This window comes from Spodoptera frugiperda, chromosome 28 (assembly GCF_023101765.2).
Source record: "Spodoptera frugiperda isolate SF20-4 chromosome 28, AGI-APGP_CSIRO_Sfru_2.0, whole genome shotgun sequence".
NCBI lineage: Eukaryota > Metazoa > Arthropoda > Insecta > Lepidoptera > Noctuidae > Spodoptera > Spodoptera frugiperda.
Genome location: NC_064239.1, coordinates 10,907,948 through 10,928,388, shown reverse-complemented (window position 1 = coordinate 10,928,388; position 20,441 = coordinate 10,907,948). Strand labels below are relative to the sequence as shown.

At 33.8% G+C, this 20,441-nt stretch overlaps 1 protein-coding gene across 1 annotated transcript in view; it reads right to left on the bottom strand.

The window, feature by feature from the left end:
- The window catches only part of LOC118265287 (zinc finger and SCAN domain-containing protein 21), a 79,815-nt gene that overhangs the window by 31,615 nt on the left and 27,759 nt on the right, over window positions 1–20,441 (bottom strand). Inside the window, exons 2-3 of the mRNA XM_035578096.2 lie at window positions 804–914; window positions 57–228 (exon numbers count right to left, since the gene is read on the bottom strand). Coding sequence (XP_035433989.1) covers window positions 57–228; window positions 804–914 — 283 coding nt within the window. The remainder of the gene's footprint in view (window positions 1–56; window positions 229–803; window positions 915–20,441) is intronic.

The following is a 20,441-nucleotide window of genomic DNA, read 5'->3' as shown; positions in this document are numbered from 1 at the left end:
TATAAAAATGAATGTTTTCGGGACTACAGTTAAGAATCAGGTTTTATCTAAATTACCTTCCAATATCGAGTCCATAGTTTGTCTGTAAAGGTTGTTCCTCATCTTCACGAAGAACATCTCCTCAGGTCTCTCAGGAAGGTAGTAGACCACCAGCTCTGTATGTGCAGACACGGGCTTCACCGCTTCGTAGACCGGCTCACCCTTGACTTTTGTGCAGACTAGGTTTACCTGGTGACATGAAACTGGTATCAGAATTGTCAAGGTCACTGTATTTTGACTTGGATCGAAGGCTGGTATTCATATTTTTTTGTCTTTATTATTGTTAAGGACACTATAAGATTTGACTTGGTTTAATGGCTGATTCATTAGAATATTATATCTATATTTTATCTTATATAACACTAACGTTATCTTAAAAAATATTGTGCAAACAGTGATCTAGATGTAGTTAGTACTTGCAACAGTTGCTACTTAAATAAAGTTGGCAATAACTAGTACCTATTAAGTGAACATTAATTTATTATTTTGATCATAACGATGCTAAATGATCATGTATTATGAAACTGATGTTTCTTGCTCTAAATTAAATTACTTTTTTTATTAATGACAGTAGCCACAAAGCCTTCTGGTCATCTGATAATAAACAGTCACCGATTGCAAAAATACTATTTGTATTATTGCTAAATCAGTGGCTATCAATTACAATGACTATCTAATGCTAAACTAATGGTATTATTTAATAAATTATGATACTTAAATAAACAAATCAGACTTTATTCGAAGGTTAATATAATTTTACTTACTTGCGGTCCATAGTTATCTGACACACGCAGAAATCGAACCCAATTACAGTGACGGACTTGCACTCCGCCAGAGGTACACACTTCATCGAATAATCCGAATCTGTGCCGTATCTGTTGACAAAATAGAACGCATTGTTAATAAGACACTAAACAAGATTTACAAAACAAAAAAAAAAATATGCAAACAAACACAGTTTAATATTTTATTAACAACTCTACAAATGCTTAGAGAAATTTGGCCGAAGATCGAGTAAGTAAAACTTTGTAATGAATACAAAGTAACACAGTCTATTAAAAGAGATTCTAAGATTAATAAGACACCACTGACATGCGGTAAAGAAAAAACACTGCGAGGAAATCTAGGATTTCAATTGAAATCGCCAACCAGCATTGAGCAAGTGTGGTGATTAATGCTCAAACCTTCTCCGTGTGAGAAGAGGCATTAGGTCAGCAGTGACTACTTATAGGCTGATGCGATGTTATTTGTGGCAAAACATTGCAAACAAATTAAGCGCATATTCTATTCACTAACAAGCGTAAAAACAAACACAATGTACCAGGCGTTCATAAACAAAAAATGGTAGAACTACTAAATTAAACTTTCCTCGCATCCAACCTGGATTTCAATTTAAGAAGAAGAAGAAGAAGCGATGAAAATTGCCCGCACATTTCTCTAATCTTATGTGTCAAAGATTAAAACTCGTTAGCGTAGATACGACAGTTGATCGGAAACTATTTGAGATAATATTTCGCATTATTCTACTTCCAAGCTTATAATTACGTGTACCTTTGTAGTTGTTTTAGATTTGCGTAAACAGAAATTGTTATTCTGACTTTATTAAAAAAAAAAATGTGTAATAGAAGGCATTGCTCAGTTTATTTCCGATAAAGATTGGCTTTTTTAAGGGGGTGAAATCATTCAATGACTTCTCCCGCCTTAGGCGAGGCAAGAGAGAGTGTCAGACTGTTACTGACAAAAAACCACCCCGTTCTTACTCCTGCCTTTCAAGCCGAAGCTCCGGTAAACCCGCCAGGTAGTCTGCAGCTCCGGATCAGGCATCAGCCCTACTGGACCCCATCTGTGGTGGTCTGATGGCTCTTTGAGGCGCGTGCGTACATAATGTCTCATTGAGAATTTCATTACGAATGTCGTAATTAAGAGTCTATTACAATGAGAGAAATAAGATTAATACATTGTCCTAATAAGTGATTAATGTTGCAAAGCTTAATCGTGACTAAATTAATTATGTTAGCATTTTATACTTCATTGTAGACTATAGCTTAATTAAAATGTGACGAGGATTCATTTGTTTTATTTAAAATTACAAAGCCTATTTCTCTTTTTAAAAATGCTTAAGACATCCAATGTGCATTCGCATATATAGGACATTATTTTTTTAAACCGCCGAGCATTCATGATATCACCGATGACTTTTGATGAAGCGAAAAAGGTATACGTATAAGATTTGTAACAATTGGCACTCCAATGTCTTTGCTCTCTCACCCCCATGGGAGACAGGTGTGAGGTTATGTACTTATAAATGAAATTAAATTTGGTATACAGACGGGTATAAGCGAACTTGAGTGATAGGATACCTTTTATTCCACGCGAACGCGGCCGAAGCCGCTGGCAGAAGCTAGTCTGTAAGAGTATTGAATGCACAGTTAAAACGCCCTCTCATACCTAGATAGCTAATCCAGCCTTTACAATTTACAATAACAATTCTGCAAACATAATCTAAAATCAGACATCAAGACAGAGATAGAATCGTGCTGCAAACTTTCACACTGTCATATCTGCTCTATTTGTTCTGTGTCTGCTTTCAACAAACCGCCAACGCTACGTTATGCGTAATGACGTGAAAATTACAACAAATATGAACGCGCCGGCGCATGCGCCGAGCCGCAAGATTCAATCCGCCATGTTGCAATTAACGGACTTGATACAGCCAATGAGATAAAGTACGGCTAGCTGCGCGAAATTAGTTAATTGAAGAGGTATTTTGTGTGATTATGTGCTAAATATTTTTAATAAAAGTAAGGTTTAATAAAGAAAATGTACCTTAATGACATCTTCTATACTATAGAAATGACGGGTGAGAATTGGAATAGGTGTTCTAAAATTAACTGGTCCGGGATACGACATTTCTTTAATATTGTAATCTTCTTATATACAGACACCCTATATATATATAGTTACTAAAATAGATGCAGTCAAATCTTTTAACTAACTTTTTTCACCTTCATTTTATAAAACTTACCTCCTAATCTAAAGTAACTCGTATTGTTTAATGACACAGTTAAATACAAACGACACTTAAACAAAATCGTTTAATATTAATTTAACCACATTTTATTTAACTTGGATAAGATTTTATAACATTAATAAGTATGAATATTCAATAGCCAGTACTTTATTAGATATGGCCACAAATATAATTATGTTAAATACAATAAACATGTTAATTTATGCTGATAGTGTATTCTGGTTCGTGTATTAATCGATACTAATAGTAATAGATGATGTATTTGTCCAATTGTCTGAGACAGTAAATACTACTGAATTATACTCAAATGAACTGAATGTTGATAGCAGAGCAAAATACATTGGTCACAACTTCTGTGGGGTTTCGTATAAGTTGACTAAGGTACTGCTCCCTTTAATTAAGAGATATTTGGAGATAGTGCTTTTCCTACCCGACTTCAAAAAAGGAAGTCCTCAGTTTGACCTGTATTCGTGCACGATTATAGATTAGAAGAACCGATTTTGATGCAGTTTTCAGACTTAAGAAATATCCTTAAAAACATCTTCGGTAAAGAAAAAGCGGTAAAGAAAATTGATTGCTTGTGCCCTTTAAAAAATATTTTGATATACCTCTCAATCGTCAAGATTATAGCAAACCTTCTGTATAATGTAGAGAAATCCATAATCTAAAAGAAGTAGCCACGGGTAAACCTTACAAATAGTTAGGGAATGTATTCTAAGCTGGACTATCGTTGTTTTAAACTTTACAGACAGAGCCATGGACAAACGGTAGTTTTAAAAAGAACTTAAACAAACCTCGTCAAATGACAACTGATAAATATTTATAAAAAATTGATTGGTGTTGACTTTTATATTGGAAATAAATAATTAATCGATTTATTATTTCTTTCCTAATCTGGAAATTATAGAAGGAAACATAAAATCTTTATGATCCATAGTGGTCAATCAGTTGTCTTAATTATTACAAAACTAGAATTTAGAATTTGAATATGATGTTTAATAATATGGAAGGGATTATTAGCACAAATATTTACCACTGGAATTATTCTAAATAATGTTTGATAGTGATTAATTACCTAAGTCATACCTGTGTAATAAAGTAATAAGCGATTAATTGCTAAGTTAAACCTTTTACTTATACAATTAAAGTCAAATTTTAATATTCATGCTACATTTTACTATTCAATAAGGAAAAATAGACTCTATTACTACTACTTATAACATAAAATACCAACTTTATTAAACACAGGATTACAGTTGAGAAACAAAACGTCAATCGCCCACTTTTTGCCTCAGATTCGGATAGTGGTCCCCATAAATCTGCGATCCCGTTATTTAGAATAAATTGCAACCGTCTGCAGTCCTTTGTGACGTCGGCTTTTTGTCCATGTGATGCACGCCTAACCACTGTGTATGGGAACCAAATAAATACAGGGTGAAATTTTGGCTACACTTTTACGATGTGACTCACTGGGCTGGTAGTCTTTAAATGGAAGTTAGATATCTGATATTGTTATAAATTGAACAGAAAGTCATCTTATTGTCATTGTATATGGGTACCTATTATTACCTTAAAATACTTTAAAATGCCCAATTATTAAATGAAGAGCTTTGATACTATCTGATAAAAAACAAATGTGAGGATATTAAAAAAATCTTAATTAAGAACATGTATTGTATTGTCGATACGATCAGACAAAAAAAAAAAACTTAATGTAAACTTAAATCTAGAACGAAAACAAGTTCAAACAGGGCACATTAAATAGAAAATTACATTTGTAAGTACATACTACACACACCAGAAGCTACCTGAAGAAACCCGTTTAAAAGATAAATGACGGGCGCCCTGTTTAACCGTTTCTTATTTCCTCAACTTCCGAAGATGAGGTGTTAATCGCTTTACTAATTTATTAAAGAAAAACATGAATATTTATAAACAGACAAACACATTAATCAATACGAAATATAACATTTAACTCTCGAAAGTTAAAAAAGGGCTTGAATGGGAATACTCGATTACCGTTACTTCACTCCAAATCGAAATATTCACTAAAATATCAAAACTCAATTAACAAAAAGAAAACAAGGTTACTATTTCAATCGATATCTTCGCCATATCAATTAGTAAAGAATGAAAATTTAACTTGTGAATTATGATAAATACTTATAATTACTCGGTATAAACCTTCGATATGGCTATAAAATAAACTATATTAATAAACTACGCCCTACGAATCGTTACTACCTTAAAATTCCGTACGTCTCGTCGTCAGTCGATCCGAATTCATTACGATTGCCGCAATCGATTTCTGTATCGATTTTTAATCAATCTCCTAAATGGTCTCTATCAAATTTAATTGACGTCAATCGTGAGGGAGTTAAAAAGCGTTCGTATATTGATCGACCTGGAATGGTCATTGGGAAAGTAATGAAAGTACCGATTATTATGTCTTGTTTGGTGACATTTTGAATCGATTGTTATCTTCTAACAATCGATTTGATTAGAGTTTTTTAGTGTTGCGTAAAAAGCAGTTGATCTGGTTGATCGGTTACTCGAATTTTGTTCTCAAATTTTAAATTGTGTTCTTTAACGATCATGCGTATCTATTTCATAGTTTTTAATTTTGTTAAGAAAAGCTTGTGATATTTATAAATGACTTACTCCATCCTTTTTGGTACCAACATCAAATTCAAAAAGGTACATTAAACTTCCTAAATACCTCTAATCTTCAATAAACAATATCATAATTTCGCTGTCACATTACCGCGGTGCTATTCTCACCTCGCGGTCGGGAGCGCAGGCGCACCGCAAGCGATCACGATCGGATCTACAGAAGCGGCTGCGCCCGAGGCGTCAAATCGTTCGCCGTTTGCGCACGCTCCGTATGACGTACCGTACACATTGAACGGACGGTAGCTGCGATTTTATCGGCGGGATGAATTTTAAATGGGATGAAATTTCATGGTCACTTCTCTTTGGCTATTTGATAAAGAATATTGATAGATCAGAAATACTTTTATAAGATAATTTATTTAATTGAACATAATCTAAAATCGAATGTTCAGAAGCTTCTTGTCTTTTAAATTAAAGTTATGACATCATTATGATAATCAATTCATCAAAAAAATCTGGTAACATACAACCAATTCAAAATAAGATTATTAATCATTATGAAAGCAAAAAAAAACAAATACCTAAATAAACCCCCATTCTACAAGTCCCTTAACAAATAAATAGTATAACAGATGTGTACCGTCAGCCACACAGGCTTGTTGCACTGAATTCTTATCTTCGTAACGAGAGTCATTCACTACTGTTTTAAATTTTAAATTCAAAGTGCTTTTGCCAACCGTAAAACCTTTTAACTAATAATTGCTCCGTACTTTGAGTATCACGACTCTCTGTGAGATAGGTATTCGTTTTGATAACGAAGAATTTGAATGCGGTTAGAATGAAGATGTTTTTGTTTTTGGTATACTTGAGAGTGTACAGTGTACCTATTAAGTTAAGCTATTGTATTGTTTGTGTAGAGTGTATACTTATTAAAAAAAATTGCAATAAAAATTACAGAGGTTCGGTTTTTTCAATTAACAATAATTTATTTAATATCAAAGGTAAGTAAGTATTTACTTATTTACCTTTCAATTACGTAATACAACGCACACAAACGCATTTGCGTTTGTCAAATCCTTCGATGAACAGCACATGTGATGTTAAGTTATCCATACGTTTGGAGGCAGAAGCTAAACACATCCTTTTCCAATTTCAAAATTGAAATGAAACTTTTTGTGCCAGCATAAAGCTATGCATATCTTACGACCAATAAAATAAAATAAAATAAAAATCATTCATTAAGTCTTCGTGATAGGAAGGGCAGACATGCATCTTCCATCCTTCAGCCAATTAGTTATTACTTCCAGTAGCTCACGGCATTTTTATTATTGGTAAGCCACTCGTATATAAAAATATGCATAAAGTGCATATATCAAAAATAATACACTAATTTCGAAAGAGTTCTTAAACAGAAGCTAAAACGCGCGTCCGTGCCTCAGGCGCGCATTTCTGACAGCATATGTTGGGCACTTGTATTTAAGGATGGGTTGCGCTGAGCGAATATTTTCGTCGTTGATTATATGCAATTTAGGCGTAGTACATTTATTTTTCCATCTACCATAAAAAAAATAGGATAATTTTGAAGTCATATAGCCACAATATTATGTTTGTCATAATTTCATATAGGTTTGCATCAGTACTATACTGCAACTTTGTTACATCTGCTGAACAGACGTGTGCCACAAGAGAATGTTCACAAATAACTACTTACTATGTCCCCCAAAATTATACACTGTAATCCAAAATTTATTACCCACACGCTCAGTAAGAACCAACCTTAAATAAAGGCATGATTGCACGCGCGGTCGCCTGTAGCGATTATTTGCCGCACGCCGACAAAATTGCACGGCAATGCGTTCGTGCGCGCAAGTCATTATTTCTAAAGAAAGCATGTAAAAAAGCTCGTTAGACTATCAAATGATTTGAATTTCAAAATTTTTGGACTTAATGTACTACCTTCACGCGTCTTTCGTCGAGGTAGGTAGGGTTCTAATTCTGATGTATTTATTTTTTTTCGAAAATGTTCAAGTTTTCCTTGGATTGGCTTGTTGATCGAATATTGTGGCAAGATGCAATTAAGCAATAAGAGTTAGGCGCTATGTCTGTGTGTCTCCGAGCCAAATAGTGAGTGTCAAGGCGAGAAGGAGTGTCAGACTCTTACTAACTAAAAACCACCCCATTTCTACTCCTGCTTTAGTAGTAGTTCGCAGCTCCTTCAAAACTACACAAGCGCCACAGTTTGACTTCCTCATAAAAATATTTTTCTAATCATACTCATTACATTTTCTTATTAATAATCATAATATATTTTCACAAACTCAAAAGCAATTAGTCTTGAAACGATATCAGAGACAAATGTACCATTATTTATCATTACGCGCCAATTAATTATACATTTGTCTATCCTTATATACAACTGGCAAAAACACAAATCACTGTTCAAATTGATACTTATACTCGTTATTTTAATAGTAGGTAATGTATGAATTGAAATTGTATGAAACCTGTTTTCTTTTAAATAGTCTTTTGTATAGTAATCAGCACGTGTCTCTGTAATGTGGTCTTATTACAGCTTGGATAATAAAAAATGTATCAAAGGAAAACGGTAAAAAATATGCAGCTATCTGTATCTTTATTAGATTTGTAGTGCTTATTTTTATGGAGGGGGGAAAACCATTCTATGGTCTCTACCGCCCAGGTAAGACCAAACTAGTGTTAAATTCTTACTGAATAAAAACACTCCATTGCTACTCCTAATTTGAGCGGGAGCCCTGTCAACCAATAGGGTTATTCGCTGCTCTGGATCTGCCATTAGTCCGCTGCTGGGTCATCTGCAGGGTCAGTATATCCTGTTTTATATAACTATAATTTCTCCTGAATTATGTAGAATGTCTAATCCGAAGATTTAATTCGATCTGTCTACACATAAATTAATTAGTATTCAATAAATACAATTCCAAATACTAAATCCACTACAATTAAAATAATCTAGTCTACTTCTTACACAGACAAAAACGCCAAAGTTCAAACATATCCAACACAGTACAGTGATTCAAGGAAAACAACAATTTGTCGGCGCACAGCGGATAGAGCACGTGGCTAGATAAGCAGTGGAAACAATTTGTGGAAATGGTACAAGTTCGTGAAGGCCGCGGGTGCACTGTAATAACATCATATTACTGCAACTGGACATAGGGATTTGTGTGTGGTGCAAGTGATGGGCAGAAGGTGTAGCAGTTGTGAGTTTTGTTTTATACTGTTACGATAGGATGTTATAGCTTGATAGAATATGTTTTAAGTTTAGCTTCTTTCAAATGTTGGATGAGTAAATAATAATTTAAAGTATTTAGTCTAGAGAAAGTGTCTGATTTCAGATGTTGTGCTGTAGTTGTTGTCATTATATTTTGATTTTGGTATCACTCAAATCCATGTAATACATTAATTGAAACATCGTTATACTTTGATTAAGGGTAAAACTGATTTCAAATCCAAGCAATATATTGATTGAAACCTTGATTGTATTCTATTTGCCAATAGTTAGCAGTAGTTACCAACCTCAGCGCGTACAAAAACATATTGATTAATACATTCAAGAATCAGTGTCAACTATACCAACATATGTTTACAATAACAGTTTTTACACGATTCCTTACCAATCTTGACCAATCTCCCACAATTCATAACTTATGCCACACAAAGCCTAAAGGCTAGTACTGAGGTCCCAAATGTTACAGTCTTGCTCTCAAATTGCATCTCATTTCGTCAGTACCACCGGTTGCAATGATTGTGAGCTTGCCGTTTTGTCCGTACCACTTTCGACAGTTCTAAAACGACCTGTCTCTGATATGAATGATACCACTATTTGCGGAAAGTGGTAGTGGTAGGCAGAAAGATGGAGATTGATAGCAGTTATTATGGGTTTTACTGTGTAATCTGTTTTGTAATATTGTAATTTTGAGTTTCGTCTGTGGTGTTCACGTCATTTTTGCCGAAGGGCTGCAGTGCACGGATATATATTTGCAGTTATATATTCTGCTTTTTCCTTTAAAGGTTGAGATGCGTATTATATACTTTGTTCAAGGTTTATTTTAATGTCAAGATTGGCCTAAAATTTAATCCATTAATGGTTAGAAGAATACATTTCATTTGAGAATAAGAGTAACCGTAAGCTAGACTTTTTCATACCCTAAAACTAATTTTTTTAAGGGGGAAATCATCCAATCATCCAATGATTTCTCTCGCTTTGGGCGAGGCGAGAAGAGTGTCAGACTCTTACTGACTTAAAACCACCCTGTACCTACTCCTGCTTGTCAAGCTAGAGCCACAGTAAACCCGCTAGGTAGTCCGCAGCTCCAGATAAAACTACACAGTAACTTCACCAAAACCGAAAGCACCACACAATTCACAATAATCCATTTTCCAGCTATTAACACAGTAGCTAAAACAATTTTCCTTCACACCAAAAAAGCCGAGCGTATCATAAACGTCAATAATTCAATTAAGTGGTTATAAAACACGCAATTTACTTGTTAACACTCGTTTACACGGTGATCGCGTGCGGTACTGAGCGTGACGGAGTATAGCACGCGTGACGTCACGGATCGTATCGTCACGGTGCAATACCGGGGTCGGTAACAGACCGTGTCATTGCTGTCATCGTGCATTACAATGCTGGTTGTCCAGTAATTAATGTGGTGTTTAGTGCAATCAGTTAATTGTGATACCTACATTAAATTTATTGTCAGTGTTTTTCCTTCTGTTTTGCTGTACAGGATTGAATTAATAGTTTACTTAATTTTTCTTCAGGTGTGTATGTCTCTATTTTATATGTTTGTGTATATCAATGTGAGAAACTCATCAGGATAATTAATTAAGCGAAATTAAGTAAGCGTAGTGACTAATGCTTAAACCATCTCCGTGTGAGATAGCCTTAGGTCAGCAATGACCACTTATAGGCTGGTGATGTGATGTGTGTAACTGTAATAAAACTTGTATCCTAATACCTAAGGAGCTTCCTATGTTAACTCTTATTATTAATTAGGCAACATATTTCGAAACCTATAAAAATGCCCCCCAATAATAAATTGAAACACCATTTACATACAAAACAAGACAATTACGAGCTATTTACACAAAACTGATCCTTATCTTATAAAATTATAGCGCATTGTAATGTGTGGCATACTGCCGTGAGTCCGTGACGAAAGGGTAACTCATATGTCACGGGTGGGTAAACCACATGCAGTACTGTAGTATGGTAGTCAGCAGACCATGTAGCACCTGTTGGAAGGACGTTCAAGAACCTTGAGGTCGAAGGGGGTTTTTTTTCGAGGGAGCAAAATCGTCCAATGTCTTATTCCGCCTTGAGCGTGGTGAGAGAGACTGTCAGACTCTAACTGACTAATAAACCACCCCACTCCTACTCTTTTTTGCCCTGGTAACCTAGCGGTTACCAAACCGCTAGCGACTGCCTAGCGGGTGGCAGTCCGCAGCTCGGGTCAGACATCAGCCGTTCGCCCATCTGCGGTGATTTGAAGGCTAACGCGTGCGGAACGCAACACTATGCGGGAATCAAACCCGCTAGCCCAGCCACCGCGCTAACCGTACAGTGAAATTTTTAAATATTATCATAAATCCATTCGCTGCGATTACACCTAACTATTAATATTGCCCAACAAAACATTTACATGCTTAATATCCTATTAAAATCACCACTTTTACAATAGCACTATCAGTATCATTAACTATGCGTGACGAGTACACCCGTATGTCACGGTTGGGTATACCACGTGCAATACTGTTGGGGGTACGCAACAGACCGTGATACACCTGTCGACACCTATTAATTCAACAAACAGACTCAATTGATGCTAATTTCTGTTTAGGGGTATAAAAAATTGTAGGCGTAATTTGTTCAATGGCTAATTTGATGGATTGCAATGGTTGAAGAAGAGAAAATGTGAAGTATTTTGACTTACTGTCGTACTCAGAGACAGTTCATTATTAATTAAACTATTCTCTCTCTAGTGATGATTTTGTTCCGAAAATAAGTTCTAAGGACTGGGTTAGTAACCATTTAATTACTCTGAGTACGTTGGTTAGATAGTCAGTTTGAAGATGAAAATAAAACTGGACACAAAAAGGGCTCTTCAAAGAACTTTAATTTACGCAGAAAACTGCTTGGCACTAAATTTTGAAACGTTTTGGCTGGGATTGAAATGTATATTTCTTTAGATTAAGTTACTAGAATTTGTATCAAGCAGAAACCCATAATCATATGGAACCTACATGCATGTGTATCAGAATTTAAAGAATTTCAATCCCTCTCTTTTCCCTTTTACAAAGATGCGCTGCCTTGTAAGCTTACCTCATGAAAACCGTTAAATAGTGTTACAAGATCTATTTATGGTCTCACGTTTCGTTCGAGATCAAGTCGTGATTCCATCTGGGTGCGCATTCGGAAAAAAAGAAATAAAAGACTGCTTGGAATTTAATTAAATATTGCTGTCAATGGAATAGAAATGTTTTGTTGATGTATAAGTATACCACTGTGATGTGGAATAACGTATTTATTGAGAGTGAAATATTCCATTCCATTTTAGATTTCGAAGGTACTATGTATGATGATTCAAATAACAAGGATTCATGGGGATTCAGACTCCGATTATGGAAAAATCATCAAATTTACCATAATAACCCATAATTGTAAATACAGATTAACCTAAGGTATTTTGTATATTACCGTTATTTTCATTGTGCAATATTACTGTATGTATGTTGGTGACACTAAATAATTAAATTATGTAATTATACGACACTAGATTTAGAACCTACAAATCCAACAATTATAGTGCTATAATACATAATAATCTAACTAAACCTACAACACTACATCCGTAATATAAAGTCAAGTGCCATATATTACTTATCAATAAAACAATATACTAAACCAAATTCATTTACAACATCATATCTACACAACAAAACCAATTTATAAAACCACTACCAAACAAGCACTGCAACCAAAAACAAAAAGATCTGCAATCATAAAGTTCCAGGTCTAAATTCGTAATATATGGTCCAATTTGATCTTATCTGAACTACTGGAAGCATTTCTCCCAAAAAAGGGTACGCGGGAGCTGAACAATCAAGCCGTCACAATTTTAATCAGTGCCTCGGCGGATTCTATCGCCTTTTTTTCACTTTTGGATTCCCCCGCGACGTAATAATTGGACCAAATCACTGGCTTCAGGTTGGTGGGTTGGTTTCTCTTGAATTGTGCATAGTGCATTGCGGATGGTTTATTTTCTTTGATAACTGTGGAGATAGTTTTATGGTTTTGTGCCTAGATCGTGTGTTATTTGGATACATAAAACGTTTTTTACAGATTGTAGTAGTTATAAGAAGGCTCGTCAAATATTGTTGTTTTGTTTTAAAATTGGAAGTTTTTAACGAACTTCCCAATGGAGGAGGTTCTCAATTCGTCCGGTATATCTTTTTTATTTTAATGGACCAGCTTTTATATCGTTTTTAAAATTACATTTGTTAGTCCTCCAAATAGTAAACAACGTTACTAATTTCATTCCAGAAACCTCACCATCTATATTTTTTAAATCAAAACACTTACTGCATACTCATAAACAACAAATGAATGAACGTAAAGTACAACAAACAATTCTCCCAAGTTACATATTGTATGGAACGCGAAATCGTTAAATATGCAGCAGAAAAAAGTGTACAAGGTTCGAGTATTTTAATTCCGGGCGAGGCAAGCTTTGTAATTATCCCGTAATTGGTGGGCGAGAGCAGTAGCAGATATATCACAGGATGAGACTTGCTATTAAAATGGGGTAAGTAGAGTTTCTGATACTTGTGTGAAGTAAGATTATGGCGAATAATGTTAGTGTGTTTGTTTGTGATTAAAATTGTAATGATTGTGTTTTTGCAAAGAGCGTGTTAATTTTAGTTATAAGAAAAACATAATCATTTTCAGGTAGAACAATAAAATGAAATAGTGAATAAACACAGAAGAGCGGTGAATAAATGTTGCGATAATGTTCTAACATCTATTCACCACATTCTTGTGTCTATTCACAAAATCTATTCACCCCGTTTTACCGTTATTCACAGTTTAAAATTATTAAAATAAAAATCATAGTACTTATGATAATATTTTGAATATAATAATGTACGAGAGACTAATACACAACAAACGTGACGTTATTATGCGTCGAATATATTTATACGATGATTAATACGTATTAATCATCTTTAAATACCTGCCTACAGGTAATTAACACAAAATTCACAAAAACTAATAACCCACAAACTTTACATTACAGCAACAAAATCGTGATATATTTATTATACTTTAAAACATTATCGACCATCAAAAAATACATATGAGCGCATGAAAAAAGTGCGCCAGATAGTCAAAGAGCCGTTATTTTTTAATAAACAATATAGACATTACGTGTAGTAATTACATGTCGGCTAGCAAGACGTCGTTAGCTCTTACACTATGAAAAAACAAAAACACTTTGTGTTCGGTAAAGAATGGTTAAAAAAGTGATACTAAAGCGAATAATTGTTTTTGAATATGTTTTGTTGATTTTCCTCATACCATTTTAGTTTCGGTGGTCGTTTTAAAAGACGGATAACTACTGCATGTCTTAGCTATATTTATAAAACTAATAGATCAGACATGTTATACAAAATAATTATGTTCTATACTTTTACGGAACTTTAAGTTTTTATTTTTATTTTTTTTGAGGCCGGAAAATCATTCAATGACTTCTCCCGCCTTGGGCGAGGCGAGGAGAGTGTCAGACTCTTACTGAATAAAAACCACCCCGTTCCTACTCCTGCTTTTCGAGCCGGAGCCTCGGTAAACGCGTAGTCCGCAGATCCGGATCAGGCATGTGCCCTACTGGGCCCCATCTGTGGTAGGGAACTTTAAGTATTGGAGAGCCATGCTTCGACACCCATGGGCTGGCTCGACCGGAGTGATACCACGGCCTCACAGAAAACTGACGTGAATCAACGCTTGCGTTGTGTTTCGTTGTGTGAGTGAGGTTACCGGAGGCCCTCAGAAAACCTCCTTTTTTAAGTCAGTTAATAAAATACGAGATATTACAAACAAAGAATAAATTAAGACACACTTTTGCTTTTAAGATCAACAAATACGAAATAAATATCTGTTAAACATCTTATCTCGAGATAAAGTTTGTATTTAACAATAGTCACAGCAGTCATTAGATTGCATAATGGACAGTTTACAAGAACGAATCTGGTACAAGTACAATTAAAATTGAACTTTATTGGTTTATCCTTTTGTCCAGATAGACGTTGCATGTAAAGAGGATTATACCATTTAAATAATACTATTTAGTGTGTGATAGCGTGGACGTAAATGTGTGAAGATTTTATGGGTTTAAAACTAACTTTTATCAAAGAAAGTATTTTAGATTAAATATCGAATAATGCATGAAAAGACTGATGACTGTTGATGAAGCGAAAGAGAATTGGCGTTCCATCGTCTCTGTCTACCCCGATGGGAGACAGGCGTGAGGTAATGTATGTATCGATATAAGAGAGTTAAATTAAAAATCAAATTATAATTTGAATTTATATTGCGGATAGTAATATGCACAATACCGAGAAGATTAAAGTTAGCCGTTAGATATTTATTAGCTCAAAAATGCAACAAAAATAGCATAGCCATAAATGCACTCTCACAAAAAACTCAATAAATATTATAAACCTGTCAAAAAAACTATTTCAAAGACCGAATAAATTATTATTTTATGCTACCGAAAATTATCGAGCTATGATGTATTACTTACCTAAAAAATTAGGTACCGTTTTTATGAACCAATGAACTTATACAAAGGAAACGTATTTATGCAAAAACTGTATCAAAAATGGAACAGTTTATAAATTTTGGTAAAATGAAATATGATTAAGATTTTCAACAATTTTGTTCTAAAAAAGCATCCTTTGATATTCATGTGATTACCCGCGAGAATGACTTGCGATTTAAGTAATCGGAAACCGGTTTATACACCGAAGATTGATAAAATTTTGTGAATATTGAAATTCTAAGCATGAAATGAGGAATACTGCAGCTGTTGATAAAAGATTACAGACAGGGGACAAGTTTGTTAGAAGACAGTTTAATAATGATAGAGCTTCTTTTTTGATCTTCTCCATTCAAAGCTACACTTTGGAATGAGCAATTGAGCACCTAGCTTCACTGACAGATAGACTGACGGACAATTCAATTTGACGTCCCAAAAGTACCTAATTAAGAATTTTTCGAAATTAATGCTTTGACTTTGGTTATGAGGTTCACATACTACAGAAAGCTCAATTGCTATTCTGTAATTATTGTCAATTGGAAACCTTTGAATTAAGTTCGGTGGCTTTCTTTCCAAATCGCATCATTGATCGAGATTATTCACACAACTCATTACATGGCAGACCGCGATCGAGTAAACTTCGAATATTTCGAATAGCAGAGTAGCCTACCAGAATTGGCAATAAACATTACTCAAAATTATAATATAGATAACTACCGATAATTTTAACCACTACCCATTCAGTAAGTAAAAATACCTACTTGTAAATTTACTCCCATACTCATTCACACTCATCAAGTTGTTCCTATTACGTCATCACTCATACAAGGCATGCTAGATAAAAGTAGACGCAAGTACGGCGACGAGTTACATAGATTTGCTTATTAATAAGACCGACAAAGAATTCGTAGCAGATAACGGTATTATGTATGCTAATCCGATCGGTACATCGGGCAAACTTTGTCTGGAATCAAGGTTGTCTCCTATCATGATGAAATAGACTGCGTGTCTGTATTATTTTTAAAGTTTCTTGGGTTGATAAACTATGTCATTACTTATATAAACTTATATAATATATCATATTTTCAAGGACAGAGTGAATAGGTACTTTCTAAGTCTGTGTGCTCCATCTTCGACCACATCTTTGCTTTACTGTCCTGGCAGTAGTGGGTTAGTGACCAAACGCAGATTTATCAACGCTAAAAATAAGAATAGCAGATTGAACTAAAATCTTAGTATTGTACTTTTAAGTTAATAAGTAAGAATTTAGATTTAGCCACATTAAGCCACATTTACTTATACCATACTTTTTCTTGTGGTCCACAGTACACCATTGATTGATACTGTTTAGCGTTATCTATCAATGAAGATGATGAATTCAAATCTAGAAAAAATCAGGCAATATTCAAAGAAGTCGTCAAGCAAATCAATGGGAACTTTAATTTAAGTAATGCAAACGAAAAATGTCACACTTTAATTTCACTTTCTGTACTCTGTCAACCCTACATGAAGTAGTCTCAGACGCATGCCCAAACAAGTGGTGCATGCTTTAATACGTTGTCTGTTTATGCGTTCATAATTAACACGGAATGTAAATCAATTGCGATCAATTTTTATATTAATTTCTCTTTTTAGTTTCAACTTAATTTTGGCTGAGACATTTTAATTAGGAGCTTGCGTATTGTTGTTTTATTTAAACATTGATGTTACGGTTGCCAAACACACCCTTTACAAGCATTTTAGTTATAGCTCAACTAGATGCAATATCCACACTACTTTAAGAATTTTATCATTAAAAAAAGTAATTTTGCTTTGTTGGTCAATGCAAAATTTAAACTAGTCAAGATAAATAGTAGTAATGAAAAGAAAATATAAATAATAAGAGGATCTTTACTCTCGACTAGTGCACTAGACTATTCAATATAGATATATGTTCGCTTCTAGTTAGTTACTAATGGATTAGCAAGCACTAGAAACATACCTACAAACGTTAAACTTCTTAGAAAAAACCAAAGGCGTGGTTTATGCTAATACTCTATTCAAATTAGTATTCAAAAGCAAAACTAACCTTACTAGTGCTACACCTAGATCAAAAAAACTAGTCTTCCATCTTCCTAACCTCAAAATATCACGCCGACAAAAACCTCTAATAAAACGTTCTAAAAATAAAACGAAACAAGTTTAATTGCTTCTTTATCAATGAAACTCCACTAAAGGAGCATAAATGATAGCCTTTTAGAAAAAAAATAAAGAATAAAATAAACTTGGAAGCCAGAATAAAGTCATAAATATAGAAAAGCGGCACTTTTACCTTCGGATCTAACAAATTAACAAGCGATTAAGCTACTGATTCAGTTAAGGCTTTGTGACAGTTAGTTAATGTGAAACAACAAATAACTTTGATAGCGGTGTTACTGGCGACGACAGAATTGTAATGGGCAGTAATGATTTGGTATTTTTGGGGCCTATGTCTGATGAAAAGTGGTGATTGAAAGAACCTCGAATCCAATAGTGACAAGTGATAGATGACAGAAGTCGCACATAGACGATCGATGATCAAATCAACAAACACGCGAATAAACATGGATAGAAAATCCCAACGAACAAAATTTTGGTAGAAAGCCTGCCTGATGCCTGCATGATCACTTCGTCAGAGAATCCTCCTTTTCTTGGGAACTTTACTATCTGATTCTTAAACCAATGGTTTTCATTTTAAATGGAGCTCTGGTTATGACATTGCTAGTGTATTGTTATATACCAGTCTCTAAAAAACTTTATAATATTAGTAGATACTATTGACAAAAAAAAATGCGCTGGTCTCTCTTGGTCAGCAACCGTACATTGCAGCCAAAACATTGTTTAAACAAGATTAGACGTAAAAATACCCTATGAAATTATAATCGTTATACAGAAGAGTGATTTATAATTTTAAAAGTTACATATTTACTTAAAAAAAGAAAGTAAGAGAACTTGCGTATACGGTTGTACCAATAAATTCTTCGCTTTAATGCAGTTACGCGGCTCCTTAGATGTCGGTAACAGATAAACGAAATCCAAATACCGTCAAAATAGTAATCAATTTTATCAAACTGTTTAGTTAATGGCCTTTTCTGTTGGTTCAAATTCATCGTTAAATTCTTAAACTACTGTTTGGATTACTTGATTTCTATCTGTTTTTTGAAAAATAATGTCGTTGTTGCTAATTAATTTTGTGAAGTTTAATTGATGGGGAAAAGTTTCTGTGACATATTTGGATCGTTCTTGACAATTTTGTAAGATTAACGTAAATAAAATAAAAAAAAATTTTTAGCGTTATACGTCTTAACTTCAAGTACTTAGATCACCATTAAACATTAAATATAATATGATTCAGAAATATATTTTTTTATTATTGTATACCTTAAAACAGTCCTTAGCAATTGTTTTCGGCACAAAATCGTTACTGAGGAATAGTTTAAGTACCTAATCATTTAGTTGTTATTTATTGTATGTGAGTAGCAACCAGTTTCATACAACTGAATATTTAGTATGACGTATGTATTTAATTTAGATTTTCTCACGTCGTGATACAAGCCAAACAAAGTAATAAATTCACAATATTATGAACAAAAATCTTGTCATAATCTCATCAACATGAATTATGAATTTGACGTTGGCAATTTCATATTTAATTTTGTGCTCCAAAACAATAATCCAAAACTTATATCATTAATATAACGAGGAAATATGATAAAATCTGATATTAAACAAAAGTTCTCACACTAACAATACTATAAATACTCAAAAAGACAGAAAAAATAAAATAGCACATTAAGATTCAATAATCACCTCACCTACTCAAAGATACTATTTCAAAAAATCTCAAACCAACTCATTTTAAAGTCACAAATAAATTATTATAAAACGTAAAATCTGCATCAATAATTCATGTGATGACAAAAGCCGAAACCAGAAAATAATTAAAAAAAAAACTTGTTGAATACAAGTATCCCCCGACTTACACTGCGATCAATAGGAAATTGATAAATTTATTTTATCTAGAGTCGCCCACAGGTGAGATAATAAAGCAGTAAGTCAAGTTGTTTAAAATCTCCAAATGATTCGATACATTTTTAAAGAAGTGCTTTTTAATCTGAATCCCACACTATCTGAGTGTTTATTCTTTATCTGTTATGCTGTCAAGCTTGATCTTTGAATAGAAAGCGTTGCTTTGCTTGTTGATAAGAGTTGATAGCATACTTGTATGTGAAAAATATACAGTAAGATTGGGGTAAGAATTTAGATTCGCCTTGGTATTTTCACATGTAATTTGAAAGACTGAAGAAAATTTCAATGGGATTGAACATATTTTATTATTAAAAGTTCGTAAAAACTTGTTAATGTATTTTAATTTGGAACAGTTCTCAAGAAACATAATTAAATTCAAAATTCTTACAAACAGGTATATTTTATCAAAATCAATATCTGAGTTAGACTTCTAGATTTTATCTGCACAACACTAGATTATTTCTTTAAAGAGACCGCCGATTAAGGTCTCCAACATATTTATGGTGAAATTTATGAGATCGACATTTTATTTAGCCAAATGGCTATATTGCCAAATGACTATACTTATTGCCAAATTAGACATATTTGAAAATGAGCTGGTTTCCACAATCGTTTTACTGTTATTCGATGAAATATACGTTCGAAGTTGTCGGAAGTGTCTATAGTATATTAATGTGTCTACATTTTTGGCTCTAATTTATAAAAGTGTTGATTGTTTTGGCGCGTTTTAATTATTGTGAAAGATTGTGATCGTTATGGAGAGGAACGTTTGAAGGAGGCAGAAACTTTATGTAACTCCTTGTTCTTAGCTTCTTTCAGCCCATGATAAACAATCCGTGAGAGTCCTTTAG